The sequence below is a fragment of the Trichoderma asperellum genome, chromosome 6 (assembly GCF_020647865.1).
Source record: "Trichoderma asperellum chromosome 6, complete sequence".
In the NCBI taxonomy this organism is placed as follows: domain Eukaryota; kingdom Fungi; phylum Ascomycota; class Sordariomycetes; order Hypocreales; family Hypocreaceae; genus Trichoderma; species Trichoderma asperellum.
In genome coordinates, this window is record NC_089420.1 from 2,493,561 (window position 1) to 2,512,222 (window position 18,662).

The 18,662-nt window shown below is 52.1% G+C and overlaps 7 protein-coding genes and 1 non-coding gene across 8 annotated transcripts; 3 read left to right on the forward strand and 5 right to left on the reverse strand.

Moving 5' to 3' along the window:
- The first annotated feature begins 150 nt into the window (after positions 1–150).
- On the forward strand, positions 151–1,219 carry CYP1 (heme binding). The gene is made up of 3 exons (XM_024902801.2): positions 151–272; positions 353–927; positions 988–1,219. The coding sequence occupies exons 1-2, from the start codon at positions 240–242 to the stop codon at positions 806–808; spliced, it is 489 nt and encodes a 162-aa protein (XP_024756035.1). The 5' UTR covers positions 151–239; the 3' UTR covers positions 809–927; positions 988–1,219.
- Positions 674–3,544, reverse strand: TrAFT101_010241 (uncharacterized protein). The gene is made up of 2 exons (XM_024901204.2): positions 2,804–3,544; positions 674–2,583 (listed from the first exon to the last, which is right to left on the reverse strand). Exons 1-2 carry the CDS (start codon positions 2,870–2,872, stop codon positions 1,558–1,560), a joined length of 1,095 nt encoding a protein of 364 aa, XP_024756036.1. The 5' UTR covers positions 2,873–3,544; the 3' UTR covers positions 674–1,557.
- A 396-nt stretch (positions 3,545–3,940) lies between these two features.
- TrAFT101_010242 (uncharacterized protein) lies at positions 3,941–6,538 on the forward strand. Its single transcript, XM_066128893.1, has one exon. It carries the CDS (start codon positions 4,484–4,486, stop codon positions 5,663–5,665), a length of 1,182 nt encoding a protein of 393 aa, XP_065985019.1. The 5' UTR covers positions 3,941–4,483; the 3' UTR covers positions 5,666–6,538.
- Positions 6,202–9,075, reverse strand: TrAFT101_010243 (uncharacterized protein; the record flags this gene model as incomplete). The annotated part of the gene is made up of 6 exons (XM_066128894.1): positions 6,202–6,314; positions 6,369–7,749; positions 7,825–7,904; positions 8,021–8,333; positions 8,803–8,996; positions 9,069–9,075. 6 exons carry the CDS (start codon positions 9,073–9,075, stop codon positions 6,202–6,204), a joined length of 2,088 nt encoding a protein of 695 aa, XP_065985020.1.
- A 441-nt stretch (positions 9,076–9,516) lies between these two features.
- TrAFT101_010244 (uncharacterized protein) lies at positions 9,517–10,138 on the reverse strand (the record flags this gene model as incomplete). Its single annotated transcript, XM_066128895.1, has 2 exons — positions 9,517–9,642; positions 10,097–10,138. 2 exons carry the CDS (start codon positions 10,136–10,138, stop codon positions 9,517–9,519), a joined length of 168 nt encoding a protein of 55 aa, XP_065985021.1.
- A 2,626-nt stretch (positions 10,139–12,764) lies between these two features.
- TrAFT101_010245 lies at positions 12,765–12,859 on the reverse strand. The gene has a single exon. It is a non-coding gene; the product is annotated as a tRNA-Phe (tRNA).
- Positions 12,860–13,888: 1,029 nt separating this feature from the next.
- Positions 13,889–14,250, reverse strand: TrAFT101_010246 (uncharacterized protein; the record flags this gene model as incomplete). The annotated part of the gene is made up of 2 exons (XM_066128896.1): positions 13,889–14,070; positions 14,214–14,250. 2 exons carry the CDS (start codon positions 14,248–14,250, stop codon positions 13,889–13,891), a joined length of 219 nt encoding a protein of 72 aa, XP_065985022.1.
- Positions 14,251–14,610: 360 nt separating this feature from the next.
- TrAFT101_010247 (uncharacterized protein) lies at positions 14,611–18,363 on the forward strand. The gene is made up of 4 exons (XM_066128897.1): positions 14,611–15,772; positions 15,990–16,094; positions 16,154–17,525; positions 17,622–18,363. Exons 1-4 carry the CDS (start codon positions 15,191–15,193, stop codon positions 17,819–17,821), a joined length of 2,259 nt encoding a protein of 752 aa, XP_065985023.1. The 5' UTR covers positions 14,611–15,190; the 3' UTR covers positions 17,822–18,363.
- Positions 18,364–18,662: the final 299 nt, after the last annotated feature.

Genomic DNA, 18,662 nt, shown 5'->3' on the forward strand with positions numbered 1-18,662 from the left:
GGCCACTAAAGCGGCCACTAAAACGACTATCGCTGCAAGCTAGGCGAGGCAGCCAATAGGGCGCCGCGATAGCGCCCAGCAGCAACAGGCATCTCCAGCGCCTAACATCGCAGCCTCGTCCCGCAGTGACAACATTGATCCTCTCCATATCCATTTTTTTAGTTTTCCCCATACAATAACATCACCAATTCTAAGCCATTATTCAGCCTTCAATTGAACCAGCCTCGATCTCAATAACCATGACCACAAACGTCGTCCTAGAAACCTCAATGGTAACCACTCACTTCCAAAGACTGGGTTAAAAAAAAAAAAAAAAAAAGAATACGTGCTAATTGTCAAACAAAATAAACAGGGCACAATCACCCTCGAACTCTACACCACCCAAGCCCCCAAAACCTGCGACAACTTCGCCACCCTCGCCCGCCGCGGCTACTTCTCCTCCACAATCTTCCACCGCATCATCCCGGACTTCATGATCCAGGGCGGCGACCCCACGGGCACAGGACGCGGCGGCTCCTCCATCTATGGCGACAAGTTCGAAGACGAGATTGACCCGAGCCTGAGACACACCGGCGCGGGCATCCTCAGCATGGCCAACGCGGGGCCCAATACAAACGGCTCACAGTTCTTCATCACGCTGGCGCCGACGCCGTGGCTTGACGGGAAGCATACCATTTTTGGCAGGGTCAAGAGCGGCTTGGGCGTGGTGAAGCGAATGGGCATGGTGCCCACAGGGCCGGAGGATAGGCCAGTCGAGGATGTCAAATTGATCAGCGCCAACGTGGTGGAAGGTGAAGAGCAAGATTGAAAGGGCGACGATTCGTTTTATCCATTTTTCTTCAGAATTTTTTTTTTCCGCCTTGGGGCATGCGACGTGCGACGGAGAGGAGAAATAATGATTCGAGATGTACTTGAATCGGCTTCGAGGTATGATACATACGTAATAGGCACGTATATACGTGTGTTGTGGCTTACGGCTCTGTATAGATAGACAGCATAGCAAGGCGTTGGTTGACGAATATCCAACACACGCGTCAATGTAAATGAAGCAGCAGTGGTGGCATCATAAAAAGAAAGAAATCTCACAGATCATGGACAGCACCACAAAGAATTAAAATGGCACAAGATTTAGAACGAAAGAAATGCCGTGCTTTATACATACAGGCTTAGCCAGCCTGATAAAAGAAAATCAAAAAGTAATAGACTCATTTTAGCCCCCAAACGCCAAGTTCCCGTGTTCTCCGGGATGCTGGTTTAATCGTCGTCTTTATGTAAAGCCAGTAGGCCAGCCCATAGCCAACCACCTCCAGAATCCGCACATCAAATCAAATGCAAAAAGCAAATAAGCCTGAGGTTTCGTTCCCCGTTTGCCTTCACCTCTTTTGTCTTTATAGTGCGTTGAAAGAAGAAAAAATAATACAGTTACCATGGATATAAAAGCGTCAAGCCCCATCCGTTTCGAGTCTATCCATATCCAATCCACCAGCAATAGTAGCGATGCAAAACATATGCATGTATGCGCGAATTCCTAGATTGCTTGATTCAATTCTCTTGTTTTTAACGGTGGCCTGCAGGCGGCGAAGAGAGGGTTTCTGAGGACTCGGACTCTGCATCGATATCTCGACCATTCTTCATGGGTGAGCTCATAACTGGTTTGCCCACTTTCAGCTTCTTAACTGGGCTGTCTGTTTTGGACTTGACCTTGTTCAGCACCTTTGGCGAAGGCACACTGTAATCTGCCTTCTGCTCCTGGCTTAATGAACTGCTCTTGATCTTATCCTTCTTCAGTGAGGACTTTGTCTTGATTATGACTTTCTTCGTCAAGCCGTGCTTTATCTTCTTCTTCTTGTGACTAGTCTCCGAGTCGTCATCGTCGTCGCTCACGTCTCGCTTCCTAGGGCTTTGGGCTCGGGACGCCGGCGTGGGCGTGGCCTTTTGGGAGGGTGGAGGAGTAGGTTCGTTCTGAGAGCCGCTGCCATTCATCCTTTGAGCAGCTGCTCGGCTGGCGTTACGACCGCTGTTGCCAATGCAAGACCCCATGTGATTATTTAGCCGTGTAACCAGGATGCATCTCTTGCACTTGCTGCACGTGGCAGAAGGGAAGGAGAGGACATTGGGAGGGCGCTGCTCGGAGCCACCGTCATCTTTCTTATCCGAGTCCTTCTTCTTCTTGCCCCTACCAGGGCCCGGTCCTACCCAGCTCTGGCCGTAGATGTCGCATCCGGGCTTCTCGATGAATGGGTGCTTTTTGCAGTAGACGACGGTAGGGTCGGGCTTTCGGGCGCCTTTGCCGTCGGTGGGATACAGTAATCGCGGTAGATGGCATCGGGGGCACAGGATATCCGTCGTCGTCTTGAGAGGGTTGCCTTTTAGGAGCACCTTGCCATCCTCGTAGATGGCGGCATCCGTCTCGACTCGCACGTCGGGTCTTGAGTCGGGCGTCGAACTCTCCGAGGCATCTGAAGCCAACTTCTCCACTCGAATGGCGGCAGTGGTCGCTCTAGCCGTCTTCTCCTCCCGGTGCGTCTTCATCAACAGATCCGACACGATGTTGTACAGCACATCATCGAGCACCGAATGCGCCTAAAGCAAACAAAGGGCAGGCATTGTCAGCAGCTACATCTCACCAGAGAGATGACTCGAGGCATTGATTGGCGATGCGATGCATGCAGCAATGCTCCTCTTCTATGGGGACGGCGGCGGCAGCGCAAAGCCAGCAGCGCCTTAGCCTCTGGGGCCCAGCAAGAAGTGGTGCTCCGGCCTAAAGGGCGGGAATGGGAAATGCATCAAATCGACGACTCACCAGTTTATCCATGCTGCCAGCATCATCACGGGCACGGATGATGCCCGCCCGACCCGAGGCTGAATTCATGATGGGCGGCTGCGAGCCCTGGATGGGGGACCAAGGGTGAATAAGATAAACAAGGTAAGATAATAAAAAATTAAAAAAGTTCCCAGCACAGCTGAGGTGTGTGTGGTGCGTGGAGTGTGCGTGTGCCGGCTTCTGTGCAACTTGGCGTCGTGTGATGAATGACGGAGGAATCCCGGGCGGAATGGAACGGTGCCGGATGTATCGCCCCCGGCTGATCTGACGGAAGGCTAAAGACAAAGCGAACAGAGGATGATGATTAAGGTTCGAGGTTGGAAAGCGAGTGATGCTGCTAGCATCGAAATAGTGGTTCGCCGCAGCGGCTCCTTTCGTCACAGCACGCTTGCACTTTGCACTAGGCACCGTGCACCATGATTTTCGCTGCGTAAAGTCGGGGGTTGGGCCGTGGGCGTGCTGTGAAGGGGTGATTGCTGGTTGGATTCTTGGCCACGAATCGGTTTCCTCGCGATGGAGATGAAGGATCAAAGGCGACAGATGAAGGAATTGATGGTGGTTGATTCTCCCTTTCTGCGGGCTGCGTCGAGCGGTTTGTGCGCCCTCGCTGTCTGGTTATTTATGCAGCGTGGCGAAAGGCAGAGCGTCTCTCTTTCAGCTCTGCTGGCTGCAAGGCCTTCTGTGGGTGGATTTGCGAAAAGAAGTTTAAAGGCTAAATCGAGCGCAGTGCAGAATCGGAGTTGCGATTGAGGCCAGACGCACCCCATGCTCGCTTGCCTGCTGACTTTACAGTGGCTGCCCGCTCTATAAGGCAGTTGCATGGTCGCTAAAACCTCCGTTGTAGTCACTGGGTACAGGTACTGGGCGCTTCTGTAGCCGCTGGGGGTCTAGGGGCCGTCAGGGAGCCTGTAGGAGGGAGCACTCGCTGATTAGCGGTACTTTACAGGTACCGTCTCGCTTGCGCCGCAGTGCAGCTCTCTGCAGCCAACAAGCCGAGCCCAGCAACATCCCTTACAGGCTTCATACACCCAACAAGAGCGAATCCGGCCAGCAGACGCCCAGAATCGAGAGCAATCTCTTCTCGGCGACCCCCCCTCCCCTGCCCGCATCGCGCAATCACAGATTCGCACATCGATTTGCAGATTACGTACATGTACACACAGATTTGCATCGCACATCGCCGCCCAGTCACAGGCAGCGTCGGCAAAAACCGCCCAGCCACGCGAAACTCTCTCGCAGTTCAGTCCCCTGAAACGCCGCCCAATCTTATCGCTGTGGCTGATAAGAACGCCGCTAACGTAGAGATGGAGTTGATCGCAGAACCGTTTTTGCAAGCAGCCACTCGAGACTCCGGAATTACTCCGCCGTCAGACGGTCCCCTGAATGGATATAAGTCAAGATCGGCAGGCTATCCAGAAAACCCATTGACACGTTCCACTCCAGAATCTACGTGTTTGCTTGCATTCTTGCGGCTCTTCTCCGGAGACTTGGTTCCCTTTGCATTGATTCACTCACTGATCCGAGATTGTTTGTTTTAACTCTCGCCCTCTCTTTAATTCCCCCATCTCTTTGTTCCATCATCCTTCTCTTGTCCACCCACGCGACCTCGTCAATCCCTTCTTCACCCCCCATCCTTCGTTTTATACCTGCCTGCTCGCCATGTCACTCCCCACCACCAGCAAACCATCGCAAATGTCTATCCGATCCTTCTTCCAGGCCAAGACGCCCAAATACGCTCCTCCTCCGTCACAAAGCCAAAATAGCAGTAATAACAGCAGCAAAGACATCGCCGTCGACGCCTCTACGATTCCTCTCTCTTCTGTACCCGCCACATCAACATCACCACCTCAATCGCAATCGCAGTCCCATCCTCTCTCCGATCTCACCCCGCATCGGACGTCTCCCAATCCAAGTCCAAGCTCAAATCCGAATCTACCCCGCGAAGCCGCCATCCGCGCCATCATCCCAGCCGACATCAACGCCCTGCGCCGCCTCAACTCCCTCCTTCTACCCGTCAGCTACCCCGAGACTTTCTACAACCGCGCCGCCGACCCCGTCACCGGCCGCTTCTCCCGCGTCATCACCTGGTCCCACGATGGCAGCGAGCCCAAGCCCATAGGCGGCATCGTCTGCCGCGTCGAGCCCGACATTGACGTCCGAGCCCCAGACGGCGGCCCCCAGGTGCCCCAGAACCTGTACATCCAGTCGCTCTGCCTGCTGTCCCCATACCGCTCAATGGGTCTCATTGCCGCTGCGCTGGACAACGTCATTGCCGCTGTCGTGACGGACCCGGCATTGGATGTCCGGACTGTGACGGCGCACGTATGGACCGAGAATGAAGAGGGTTTGCACTGGTACAAGGCGAGAGGCTTCGAGAAGCACGAACCAGCTATCAAGGGCTACTATCTCAAGCTGCGTCCCGACTCAGCCTGGGTCGTCTCCAAGCCCGTCGGCGCTTCCGTGCTCAATGCCCTTCCCTCATCAACACCGCCCATCTCTCGACCTAATATAACCAGCACCACCGCTGCAGTCATGAGCCTTCCGCCAATGACGAGCCAGATACCGCCGCCTGCTGCTGCTGGTGCTCCTGCCACTCCTCCCGCTGCCAGTAACGGTGCTCCCCCGGCGACAAGGCCTCCCGTCAGAGTCGCATCAGGCCAATCCTTCCAGAACCAGCGCCCCGAGACAGAGTGGAATGACCTCCCCGCGGACATGGCGCCGACTCTTCTCGGGCCGCCAAAGAATGGCAGCGAACCCGGATCTGGCGCGAGCTCGAGGAGCAGCTCCACCGTAAGGAAGAAGAGAGATAGATCTTATCCAGCCGCCGCATTTGGACAATAGGAACAAAAAAAAAAAAAAGCGAAAAAAAAGACATTGGCGCCATAGAACTTCTAGGTGAAACGATTCTATAAACTACGAATAATGCACTCCGTATGGGAGTCACGAATTACCACAGCGATTGATGATGTAGACTTTTCAAATAACAAACTAGAAACACTTTTAATACGACTCTGAGAATAGAAATCACTTCTTCTCCTTAGTGCAGTCAGTCTACTTATTCATCACGTAGACTTCCAAAGAAAAATGAAGACACGGTTACATAAAAACATAGACATACAAACATATAAATAGATAGTTGATGTCTCCATAGCGTACATGACAATCGTACTAAACCCGTCCCATCAACGAGATTCTTTGATATCCAGAAAAAACTTTTTGTCCACAAGTGCAATGACGCCTCCTATAATCTTTGATATCCCCCTTCCAAACGTCGGTGTAAAAAAAAAAAAAAGAAGAAGAAGCCGTAAAACAAAATTAGAATCAGTTATAAAAAAACAGCCTCCCCAGATTATACAGCGCCTAAACATGCCACCTCTTTAGTTGCTGAGCCTAAAGCTGCTGTATCTGCTCCATAAAAATGCAGCAAGTGCGCCAATACCAACGCCGCCCGCAACCAATGCTGGAAAAGACAAAAGTGATGATTCCTCCGCTGGAAAGTAGGTTAGCATGCCTGAGGGCATTCAAGAGGGAGAGGAAACTATACCAGGTGATTCAAATGGCTGAGACAGTCTCCGCTTAATATCCCGTCGCAGGTCAGCAAGGAAATCTCCAGGCTTCTCCATCTTCTGCGCAATCAAAGCAATCAACGCTGCGCCAACTCCACTACCGTCCTTAGCGATACCGATGCGAATCTTATCCGCGCCACTGGGGCCAATGCCGTCGATGGCACGCAGAGCTTCATAAATCATATCTCGGAAGAACGGGTAGTGCTCAACCAGACTGCCGTCCACACCAATGTCGACAATCTCTTCTTCGGGGTCGTCTAGCTTTCCTGATTGGAGAACGATGGCACCAATTGCGACAGCTGATAGTCTAGCCGCTCTGCGGACAACAGCGCCTGCAACAGCCTTGAATGCTTGCGCATCTTCCAAAGAGGGAGTATAAACTTGGAGCGTGTTCTCCAACTCTTGTCGGATAGTTGATAGCTCAGGAGTGTTGTCGGCCGCAGCTACGGACAAGATGGCAGTGTCCAGTCCCCATTGGGACAGAAGTCCAGACTTAGGGCTGATGTTTGTGGTGGTTGACCAATCATTGTAGCTGGAGTTTGTGTCGCGGAATAAGGATGTGTCCTCGTCCTTGATCATGTCTGCAACCGCCAATCGTACAATCTCGCCCAGGAACATGCCCGAGACTCGCTTCTCGTACATCTGAATGCCCGGGTTGACACTGTCTCTGTCCAGAGCGGCGTCCCATACCGTTGAGGGGAGAACGTTGAGCTGGTTATCAAAGGAGCCCCACTCAGTGTTGATGACCATTTCGCCAGTTGAGGTATTGTATTCGCCCTTGATTGGCTTCTTGATATTTGATGTCTTCTCGATGTAGGCGCCATTAGTACCCGTGCCAAAGATGGCACCAAGGATAGAGCGGTGCTTTCCGGCAGAAGTGTATGAACGAGCCATGAGTGTTCCTACGGTGTCGTTGACCAAGGCAGCGACCTTGACCGGAAGACCAAGTCGATCAATCTCGTCTTGGAGAAGCTTGCAGACATCTTTGCCGATTGCATCGGGAATGTCGAAGCCCTTGGTCCATCGGATCAGCTTGCCCTTGTTGATGCCAAGCTGCTGGACTGGGAAGCTGAATGTGAAGCCAAGGCGAAAGATCTGCTCATCGTGGTAGCCCTCGGGGAAGCTACTGGTGTTGCGACGAGATGTCGCGCCCTCGAAGTGCTCTTTGTGGTGCTCTCGGAGGAAAAGCTCAATCTGCTTCGCCAAGAAGGCGAAAAGATCTCTTGCGGTCTTGGCGACCATGAGATTCTTGGGAATGGCAACCTTGTTGTAGGTCAGGTTGAAAGTGCTGTCGCCGTTGAGAGAAACGGAGCAAACGCGAAAGTTTGTGCCGCCCAAATCTACGGCTAGATAGACACCCTAAAAAACGGAGCCGAATTGTTCAGTTTGATGGCCCCTCTTCAGCTAAGCTCGGGAATGAGTGAGATTACTTACGCTCTCAGTGCCGTCGGGCACGGCAGTTACGTAGGAAGGAATTTGGCTGAGACTGGTTCCATCTTCTTTCAATCCCGACTCTACGATGATGTTGATGTTAGTAGTGAACGCAAGCAGTTGAGCGCAAGCAGTTGGGCACAAGCAGCTGCAAGACCAGCTCCAGCTCAATGCCATGAGGAATTGCGGCAAAACATACCGGTCTGCTTCAGGAATTCTTGGACATGGCGATTGAGCTCCTCGTCCGAAAAGTCGAACTCGGAGACAATCTTGTTTGTGTGCTCTGCTAGACCCATGGTGAGGACTCGCGACGTTGGTGGTGAGAGTGTGAGGTGCGTCAGTCGCGGGCAGATGAGGTCTTCTTGGATCGTGAGCTGAGAGGTCAGAGAAGAGAGTGGCCAGTGAGCTGTTGGAGGAAGATGGAGATGGAGAAAGGAGAAAAGCTGGCACGCCCACGGGAGCTGGAAGATGAGTGCGTCGACCTTGGCGTCATGGAGCACGAGATGAACGAGCTAGAAATCGGTAGCAATAAACGTTAGCGGCCAGACACTATCGTGGGTACGTTATACTTTGCGCATTGATGCGGATTGAGTGCAGCGAGCATGGATCGCACAGGGATTAGCCCCAACTCTGGGGACGGCGCGGGGCGGTTTTTGGCCGAGAGCTCCATGCTTAGCGCAGCCTACCACTGAGACTCCCGCAGACGTGGACGCGGCCAGCGAATCATGGCGGCCAAGGCTCAGGTCTCTCCACCCATCACACGCCGGAGCAGCTCCAGAGGCTTTGGAGCTGATGGCCACCGGAATATCCGTCCAAGCTGCAAACTCTGGAATGTTCCCCAAGGGACACGGGCATCCACTGAGGAGCTGGTCGTGCCTAGCTGTTACGTCGGTACGGGGCAGAGGACGGAGTGACGTGGGCGCTGGAGAGTTTCCAGAACAGCTTGGGGCAGAATGACGATGGAAATGAAAGCACACTCACGAGAGCCAGCAGCACTAACAGCATGGATAGCAGCCACACATGATTGGCAATGGGCTGCGTCGACCTGCGTCCGGCGCATTGCTCGGTTTGCCCTCGCACCACCCTGTCGCTCTCACCACCACCGCGCCACGAGGCGCCGAGGCCTCGAACCTTGTCCTGGTGGCACGCCGTCTTGACGGTAGGATCCTGTGCAGCTAACAGAGCAAAATTAAGCAATTGGACCCCCAAAATTCGGCCAAGGTCCCCCAATTCGCGTCATCACTCACAGTACATGCTCCAGCCTACAGCCGCTATCAAGCCTCAAACGCTCCCACGGGATTGTACTCCGTATGAGAAAACCCTCGCGCAGTCAGCCGTGGAGAAACAACCGTCCATGGAGACGCCCGCATACGCAACTGCGGAGCGAATGTGGCCCAAGCTGGAGACGCTGGTGAAAAGGGCCGTATACTGACGATGTACTCCGTACAAGTAGTACTCGTTCTGCGCACGAGAAATTTGGTGGTAAAAATGTCCGTCCTAACAGAATGGAGAAAATTCGCGCGATTTTCGGCTGGGTGGCTGTCGGATTGGCGACTCAGAGCTCCCCAGTGGCGTCCATTGAGTGGTGCTGCGGATTTGGCCCCTGTATGGTTTAATTTCCCCCCAAATGGCCCGAAGATGCAGGATGCAGGCACAGCGTACCACTCAAAACGCCAAACTGCGAAGGCCGGACGATCACGACGCTGCAATGCAATGGCACGATGACCAGCAGCGAGGAATTTCGCCGAACTGCGCAGTCAGGCTGAGCCGGGAACCTTCGAGCTGCAGCTCTATATCACGGCCGGCCTTCAATCGCAGAGACTAGCGTCAAGTTAGGTGCCAGCTCCTATGCGAGACTTGGGAAATGCCGAAAAAAAGGGAAGCCAAACCTGCAAGAGCGAATTGTTGAGGGTGTGGTAAGGGGGGCAACAGAGATAACGCCAGCAGCAACAATTGGAAAAGGGGTTTGCTGAATGCCTGACAAAGCGAAATAGCGTGGTAAGAAAAAAGAGAGAGAGAGAAATGAAAAAGATCGAAAAAAAAAAAAAAAAAAAAAAAAAAAGACACTCAGAGTATCAAGGATCTTCTGCAGTGCGCTCCTCTTCGCGTAGATGGTGGTTTTGCTTGCTTGATCCTGTTAAATTGTCTAAGTCTAACAAGACAAAGAGCTTAGGTACTCGATCACAAATGACAAATGAGAGGGTGTGCTATGCAGCCATAGATCAACATGCTATGTCTTACTCAGGGCTCTTATATAACTTCGTCAGATGCAGACAAAGATGGGGAATTCCCTCCCTCGAGCCGAGCAATCAGCCATTGGCGCGGGGAAGCTGGTCTGTTTTCAGCGAAAAGCGACTGGTCCGTCTCCGGGTCTTTAAAAGGCGGTAGGTATTTGATAATATCCCCTCGCTCGCCCATTTTAGCCTGACTCAAGAATTTTTTTAATTTTTTTCTTATATTACTTGTACGTAACTTGGGGAAATGGCCCATTACCCTCCGGCTATCTGAGTAGAGAGGCCCGAGAGTCTGGGAAAACTGTCTGGCCCCAACATCGTACTGGCCAAGCTGTATACAGACGGCAACATGCATTAATACGGCGGCAAACGTGGGTTGAAAGCGAACCAGCGCTGGGCCAAATCGCAGCAACGTGGGCATGTGGACCACCTTCCAAAAAGGAAGCAAATGAGGCCAGATATCAAAGCGGATCCTAGCAGAGATGAATAACGGCATGGCCCTCAAGTCTGCCTCGAAATAACGAGAAACGCCGCGAGCAAGAGCCCTGAACACACTAGGAAAACAGTATTTCGATGCTCATCGCCTAATCTAAGGGTTAGCAGGATTATTGTATACGGGGAAAGTGGAACGGTTTTGAAGGACCCTGACCATCACGATCGAGACTGTGTACAACAACCACGAAGATATTCAGTGGTAGTCTAAGAGTGCTATACACTCCACCTCGCACAGAATCATCGACTACATTACTTTTGATGAGTGCCATTCTTGGGAAATATATCCCAACACAACCCTCAATAACACAAAAGGCCCAAAAGAGTAAATGCTCATGGCCAAGCATAGTTGAAACGGCAAACGCTGCAGAAGCTATGATGAATATGAACGAGAGTGTATCCATTGTTATGCTGTTCGAAAATAAAGCATTCCGAGTCGTCGATATGCTAGATCCGGCCATCATTGCGCACATGAAGCTCGAAAAGATGAGACCAAGAGGGAGATCATCCTGATATCCTGACTTTACTCTGGCACTCCCCAAGGCGGCCGGCCAGAAGAATACGAACAGGTACATTGAGCCCTCAAAGCAACACGAAGCAAAGACCAGGGCTGCGACCTGGGGGTTGACCAATGTTACAAGCATGCGAAGTTTGAGCGTCTGAGATTCGGGGCTTCCTTTGCAAGTTTCAGTGCTGCCATAATTTTCTCGCCATGCTGCCAAGATGAAGATGCCGGCCCCAATGCAGCAGCCAAGGCTGGCCAGAAACGGTGCCAGCGAAGAATCACAATATTGAACGAGACCATCTCCTAACACGCCAGAGCATACTGCTGTGATGCTGCTGATGGTTGTCATGCTAGCAAAGACGGTGCAGAGAGAAACTCTGGTTTCTTCCAGGCGCGACAAGTGGTATTCAGTAATCATCCAAGCCTCGAAGACACTGAAGAGCAAAGTTGTAGCAATCCCGCCGAAGAATCGGCCAACGTATAAGATCTTAAGATTGTAGCTTAGCATCGCCAGACATGTAATCCCGTAGCAGACACAGTAGGCAACACATGCAGTGCGTCTTCCGTAATGATCTGCGAGCTGTCCAGCAAAAGGGGCGCTGGCAGCACCCGACACAAAGCCAAAAGCATATAAAAGAGCGACTGTCTGTTCTGCCAGCTGCTTTTCGTACTTGTATACAGCGTAGGTGTATGGTCCCTGTGTGTTGTACCTCGTATTAGTCCGGCATGTAGAGGAAGGGAGGCTTGATTATATCTTTGTACACACTTGAAGCCAATCGGCCGCGACCACCAAAGTGTAGACAAGGAGGAATTGCCGTTGAAATCGGACAGCAATTACTTCTTTGGGCTCGTCCTCTTGGGTGCTGCGATGACACGGCTTGTGATTTCGAGGGCGATGACGATAGAGGAAAAAACAAGCATTGACCAGAGCCAAAATGGCCAAGTTTGCCTGATAGAAGTTCATTATGAACGGACCTTTGCGTCTCAATATTGCCGGTATTAACAAGACGGATTCGCCTCTCTTAGCTTTATATGGAGAAGAGTTGCACATTACGCTTGGCAATAGGAGATGGAGCCTCCTGCTCGGGTTGCGTCGCTCTTTCCATTTCAATGCGAACCTGTAACTACCCCTTGAGACAATTTGCCCTAAATCAAGACGGTGCATATAACTGAAGTACCTGCCTGGTAGGCAAGACAACTTAATATTAATGCCAATTGGTAGTAGGCATCTGCAGCAGTAATGATGAAATGGCAAGTATGTTGAGTGTACGTGCTTTAGAGGCGGAATATGCTAATGCTACCCGGGAACGCGTGGTGCAATATGGACGGACCTCAGCAAACTCAACAAGTCGCTTTATAAAATGTGCAGGTTAGATGATTATATTTAGGTGAAGTGGTATATATTCAAAATTGGATAATAAGGAGGAAAAATCAGTTGGAGCTGTCGTACTGTATGTTTGGAAGTAATATAAGAAAGTCACAGGTTTCACATGTTAAAGAGGAAAATTGGAAAGGCAGCAAAAAGATGTGCTACTACTGAGCGTATAGAATCCAACCCATTTCAGTAGCTGACAATTCAATGATGAGTAAATAAATAGTGAGCGAAAAGCAAAAAGAGAAGGGGCCAGCCAACAAAAAAGAAATTTAGAAAAGGATATCCGTTCGTTACAAGCAACGAATATCCCGATAATTTGTTGCAACGGGCAAAAAATTGCGGCCTGTGTGGATCGAACACACGACCTTCAGATATCAAGTGACTTGAAGTTGGAACTTCAGTCTGACGCTCTCCCAGCTGAGCTAAGGCCGCAAGGTTTTCGTTGGAGAAAATGCAAGCGTTAGACGATATTAGAACCATACAGATAACACAAAATATGTGGAGACGTGCGCTTGATTTATAGTGGGGATTTGATTCGCTGCGGCTCTGCGGCGGCGGCGGCCATGCCTGCGAGGGCTAATAATAGCCCGCTGTCTCTTGGAGACGGCTTACACACTACCCACCGTTTTGGGGCATATGAATTGAGGCCGGCCAGGGACGAAAGGAGTTCTACAGCCTACAAGAGATCCATACCGCAGTACGTATGGCATTACCAATTGTGATGCTCTCCGCGCTAGTCGAAACCTATAAATACCAGGCCCCGATATCTCTCGCTGGAGAGTCAGGTCCCTGACAGCTAAGGTAGGTAGGCATAGAATAGTTACTACTGCTAGGTAGTTTCAGTAAATCTGGCAGTGGCCCCACCGTTCCGCGAAGAACGAGAAGCGGGCTGCAGCCCAACCGACCCCCGCCTTGCCCAAACAAAGTCCTACCCGCCAAGAGCAAAAGTCCTGGGCTAGTGCTGCCACAGGACATACAGCGCAATGGCTTCTGGCCCTGGGACAAGACGAGTCCTCCATCTCATTGTGGCTAGCGGAGGTGGTGGCCATTTCTTGTCCTATATCACGACATGTGAGAATAGAGAGATAACTCGAATGAGATGGAATAGGGCGCACAGCCTGTCTCCGGCACGTGGCGCGCCATTTGGAAACAGAAAGGGCAGCAGAATTTTATTCAGCGCTTGTATCGATTTCCGAGTGGCTTTGCCCCGCCTCTCTCGATCACCGCCTCCACCAGTACCGTACGGAGTGCATGCTTGCTTGTACAAGGGAAGAGCAAAAGCCCACTTTGTGCCTGTTTTGCGACTCGGGATGCGGAGATGCTGTTTCGTGAGGCGGTGTTTGCCACGCTCTTCACGCTCTCCAATCCGTTCAGCCACTGAATGAAGATGGACCAGAGAAACGCTGTAGAGCTGCTGGGCCCATCGATATCCTATTGCGTTTTCAATCCAGATCTGCCCTATTACTCGCCTGCATCGCTAGCACCAGGCGAGTTTGTCACTAGCCCCGCTGCTGTGGCTTCTGCCATTGCTGATCGCTGGCGTCTCGACTTCTCAGCCGCACGGGCTACAGCGCCGTGTACATGCGGCCAGACCTGCACCCTGCAGGTTCCTAGGCCAGCTAAACAGCCATAGCTCAAAGAGACTGCATGAGGGACTGAGCATGGTCTGAGCTGAGTGGAGGTGAGGCAAAGAAGGGGGGAAAAGTGAAATGAGTTGAAGTGCAAAAAAAAAAAAAAAAAAAAAAAAGACTTAGCAGGACAGATAGTAGAAGACGGTCTGGTATACAGTTGCGTTCCTGGCACGGTACCAGCCACAGGGCCATATAAGAGGGTCTGGTGGTAGCGCACACAACGCTCTACGGGGACCAAATACGGAGTGCATATACGGGCGGAGAAGCTGGTTGACGTCAAGTCGATTCCGTTTTGCAAGTACCGACGCAAGCAGCTATCAAGCAGTCACCTTGCTGCTGCGTAGACCATGTACAAGTACGTGTAGCTGGAGCTTGCAATGCTGGCAAACGTTCGCAGCGTTCGTAGCTCTACCCGAGTTTCCAAGGGCTGGCGTATTACTGTGGTTCCTGCTGCGCAAGGCACATCGCCGGGCCCTGCTTAGGCGTTCTCAAGGTGCGGCTCAGCCCTGCCAACGCGTTGGGTCGGCTTGCACAGCCAGGCCCGGCCTCGTGTTGCTAAATTCTGACTGCCAGCCCCGGGGGCGCGTTGCGGTGCTTGTCCAAGCCCAGTCCTCAGGTAAGCAAGCGCTCGTACGAGTACGAGAGAAAGAGGCGGCGAGTCCTGGCCGTGTCCTGCGCTGCTACATACATACGCTGGAGAGAGAGATAGCCCTCTGTGCCCTCTGTTACGGAGACATTGAACTGTTGCGTTGCACCCTTTCCGGCTCCCCTCCCCTTCTCCATCTGCCAAGCACGGTACCCAGCAGTACTTCAATCGCTGTCGGGCAGCAGCGCTCGTCCTACCTCTAGCACGGGCGTCCTAACTCTCCGTCCTATCGCAAGCTCCAGAACCTGTCAGCGCGGACACTAAATTTAAAAAAAGAGGAAAAAAAGAAAAGCTGCTGCTATTTCCACCACCACACCTCTGCTGCCGACCTGATCTTACACTATCAATCGATCTAGGCCTAATCCTCTCGCCCCAGCACCCTGCCTGCGCCTTTGCCTTCCCCCATCGTATCGCCCGTCCGGCCTCCCCTCCACTCCCTCCTCCTTCATCTTCCCTTCGGGACCTGTCCTTCTTTTCCTCCTCCATATGAGTTCGCTGAACTCCCGCTTCAAGAGCTTTGGTCTCGGCAAACGCAAATCCGTCGCCAGCATTCACAGCATCCAGCAGCCAGTGCCCCCCACCAGCGCCAGTACCCCTCCTCCCGGCCAAATACCTCAACACCAGCTCCCGCATCCCGGCCAGACGCCTCCTCCAGGCGCCGCGTCGTCCACCACCAGCCTCCCGATGAACCACCCAGGCCAGGGCGCGCGTCCGCCCAGCTACTCTGCCGGCAGCTATCCGCAACCGCCTCAGGGCCAGCCCATGGGCCGCACGAGTCCCATGAACCCCGGCCAGAATCGCACCCCGCCGTCGCAGATGACTGGAGGCCCTCCCCCGATCAACACAGGAGCTCCCGCTGGATACCCGCCAAACATGAATCCCATGGGCCAGATGCCTCCGGGAATGCCTCAGGGCGGCCCTCCCGGCTTTGGCCAGCCTACGGGATACCCTCCTGGACCCCCGCCTGCGGGAGGACCTATTGCGCAACAGTTCCAGCAGGGCAACCCCGCGGCCGAGGTTGAGGGTGCCAGCCGAAGCAAGGCTCAGCTCATTGTTGGCATTGATTTTGTTAGTAACCCTTTGATTCCCAAGCTCTCAAACTTTATTTTGCCCTTGTCCACGTGCTGGGCCCTGTCTCGGCAGTAGAAATACGAGCTATACATGGCCTGCTGGAAGAACATGGGGAAAAGAAAATGAGAGAGAGAAAGAGAGAGAGGGGGAGAGAGAGAGAGAGAGAGAGACAAAAGAAGACAAACGACACTTTCTAACACGCTGCTATTCATAGGGAACAACATTTTCTGGTGTCGCTTTCGCTTTCGCTACTAACAACGAGGCCAAGGAAGACATCATCACAGAATGGCCCGGTGCGGGTTCATACACTAAGCAGAAGGTGAGCAGTGTCAAGACAATGATGGCGCCACACAAACGCTTGAACTAACTCTAAATCAGATCCCCACTGTCCTCTACTACGACCAATATCAAAAGGTGGTCGGCTGGGGCCCCGACATTGCCGATGCTCTGGCACCGACTGGCTACCCCAAGCCAGGAGTCCAAAAGGTTGAGTGGTTCAAGCTGCAGCTGATGCTTAGCGGCAACACATACATTGACCCCATCAACCTGCCTCCTCTGCCTCCAGGAAAGTCCGAGATCGATGTCGCTGCCGACTACCTCTTCAAGCTCCGCCAGGCTATGCGATCATCGCTGCAGAAGACTCTCGGTGAGGTGTTCAACAGAGAAGAGCGAAATATCCGATACTACCTCACTGTACCGGCTATCTGGAACGACGCAGGCAAGGCTGCCACTCGAGCTGCAGCTATTCAGGCCGGCTTCCTGCGTGACGAAAACGACAACCGCCTGACTCTTGTTTCCGAGCCCGAAGCAGCAGCCCTGTTCTGCTCCAAGACGGGTCTGCTCAACCTCAAGGTGCACGATGCCGTCTTGATTGTTGATTGTGGTGGAGGTACTGTCGATTTGATTGCCTACGAAGTCGAGGATGAGAATCCTTTTACCGTCGCCGAGTGTACTGCCGGTTCTGGTGATTCGTGCGGTTCCACAGCCCTGAACCGCAACTTTAGCAACATCCTGCGGACCAAGATTCGAAAGATGAAGCTGCCCGACGGATCCAAGACAGCCGGCCGTGTCTACGCCAAGTGTATCATGGATTTCGAGAACCGAATCAAGGCAGATTTCCGAAACAATGGCCAAAAGTGGGCTGTTGATGTCGGCATTGAGGCTGAATTCCCCGAGGCTGGCATCGAGGAAGGCTACATGACCTTTACCAACGAAGAAATCCTGCAGTGTTTCGAGCCTGTCGTAAACAGAATTCTGGAGCTGGTGCGAAACCAGATCATCGCCATCCAGGCCCAGAACCGTACGCTCCAGAACATCTTGGTTGTAGGTGGATTTGGTGCTTCCGAGTACCTGTTCCAGCAGATCAAACTTCATGTGCCCCCTCAGTTCCAGTCCAAGGTGGTCCGACCCATGGACTCGGTGGCTGCCATTGTCAAGGGTGCCGTTACCGCTGGTATTACGGAGCGTGTCATTACTCACCGTATTGCCCGACGCCACTACCTCATGGCCACCCTGCAGCCCTTCAAGGAAGGCTACCACCCCGAGGCCTACCGAGTACCGTCGCTTGACGGCAAGGACCGATGCAAGTTCACGAGACAAATCTTTGTGCACAAGGGGCAAAAGGTCAAGAACGGAGAGCCTTACAAGGTTTCCTTCTTCAGACAGGTTGCTCCTGGAGCTACCCTCATGTACGAAGATGTTTTGTACGCCTGTGACGATGACGTCTGCCCAGAGTATACCAAAGATCCTCGTAAGTGTCCCTCCTTTTTCTAACTTACCTGATATCTCTTGATAGGTACTCAGTGATATAATTTGCAATTGATAAACTAACGTCTTTACCCAATAGGCATCAAGGAAGTTGTTACCCTTACATCTGACCTGTCTCGCAAGAACCTTGAGAAGGACTTCGAGCGAATGGATACGCCTCAAGGTACCTTTTACAGAGTATACTTTGACATTTACCTGACTCTGGACGGCTCGGAGTTCAGTGCGGAGCTTGTGTGCCAAGGCGAGGTTATGGGCCGCTGCCGAGCCCGCTTCAGGTAAAAGAGGGAGAAAATTAGACGAAGAAGCCTTTAACAGTACATACGTTGTTTGAAGCCGAGAGCTTTGATTCAGACAGCTAGCACGCGTTTGAGGTCAAAGATATATACACATGATACCTACCTGGGGATGCAGGCGAAAAGAGAGGAAGAATATAAACGATCCAGCGGTATTTTAATATAACCGGCGGAGTGCTCGGAGAGGACCAAGGAGGACAAGGGGGGGTTTTTATTGCCACATTAGCAGCATACTTTTTATCTTTTTTTTATTTTTTTCAATTTTTTTTTCTGATGGATGTTGGATTCGGATGAGAAACAAGCCGAAAGCATGGCATGCTTTGACACGTGCTTTTGCTTGTTGATTTGAGGAAGATGACGAATGAAACGAAAGGGAAGATTACGACTGGCAATGTTATTAATAGACAGTCTAAAAGGGTAGACCAAGGAATATGTTAGTCCATTCGAGTGCAGTCTCCACGAGGTGTAGCAGTGATGTTTAGTTCATTTGCCATATTGCTTTACACGATAATACATTGTAGCATGGGAATCATAAGACTTACTGTTCAGGTGCTCACCCAAGGTACTAAGCCAGATATTGCAGACCTCAAACTTGATCTGACTCTACTTGGCAGGTACAAGTATTTGGTATCTGTAGATGCTATTTTTGGCATTATGGCGACAACATCGGGAGGTGTGCTCAAATGGCTCCTGCATTCTCGCAACCCGACCGCGACTCAATTTGGAGATGCCTCGTAGCCGGATGGACTATCGAGCGGAAGGAGGCACATGGGCTCGTCTTTAATCTCGCTGCAGCTTTATAGGGTCAAATCTTTGTTTTGTCATCC

Coding starts and splice junctions, on each gene's coding strand:
- CYP1 (XM_024902801.2), top strand. CDS start 240: ATGACCACAAACGTCGTCCTAGAAACCTCAATG. Junction 273..352: donor TCGTCCTAGAAACCTCAATG/GTAACCACTCAC, acceptor CAAAATAAACAG/GGCACAATCACCCTCGAACT.
- TrAFT101_010241 (XM_024901204.2), bottom strand. CDS start 2,872: ATGAATTCAGCCTCGGGTCGGGCGGGCATCATCCGTGCCCGTGATGAT. Junction 2,584..2,803: donor CTGGCAGCATGGATAAACTG/GTGAGTCGTCGA, acceptor TGTTTGCTTTAG/GCGCATTCGGTGCTCGATGA.
- TrAFT101_010242 (XM_066128893.1), top strand. CDS start 4,484: ATGTCACTCCCCACCACCAGCAAACCATCGCAAATGTCTATCCGATCC.
- TrAFT101_010247 (XM_066128897.1), top strand. CDS start 15,191: ATGAGTTCGCTGAACTCCCGCTTCAAGAGCTTTGGTCTCGGCAAACGC. Junction 15,773..15,989: donor TCATTGTTGGCATTGATTTT/GTTAGTAACCCT, acceptor TGCTATTCATAG/GGAACAACATTTTCTGGTGT. Junction 16,095..16,153: donor GTTCATACACTAAGCAGAAG/GTGAGCAGTGTC, acceptor ACTCTAAATCAG/ATCCCCACTGTCCTCTACTA.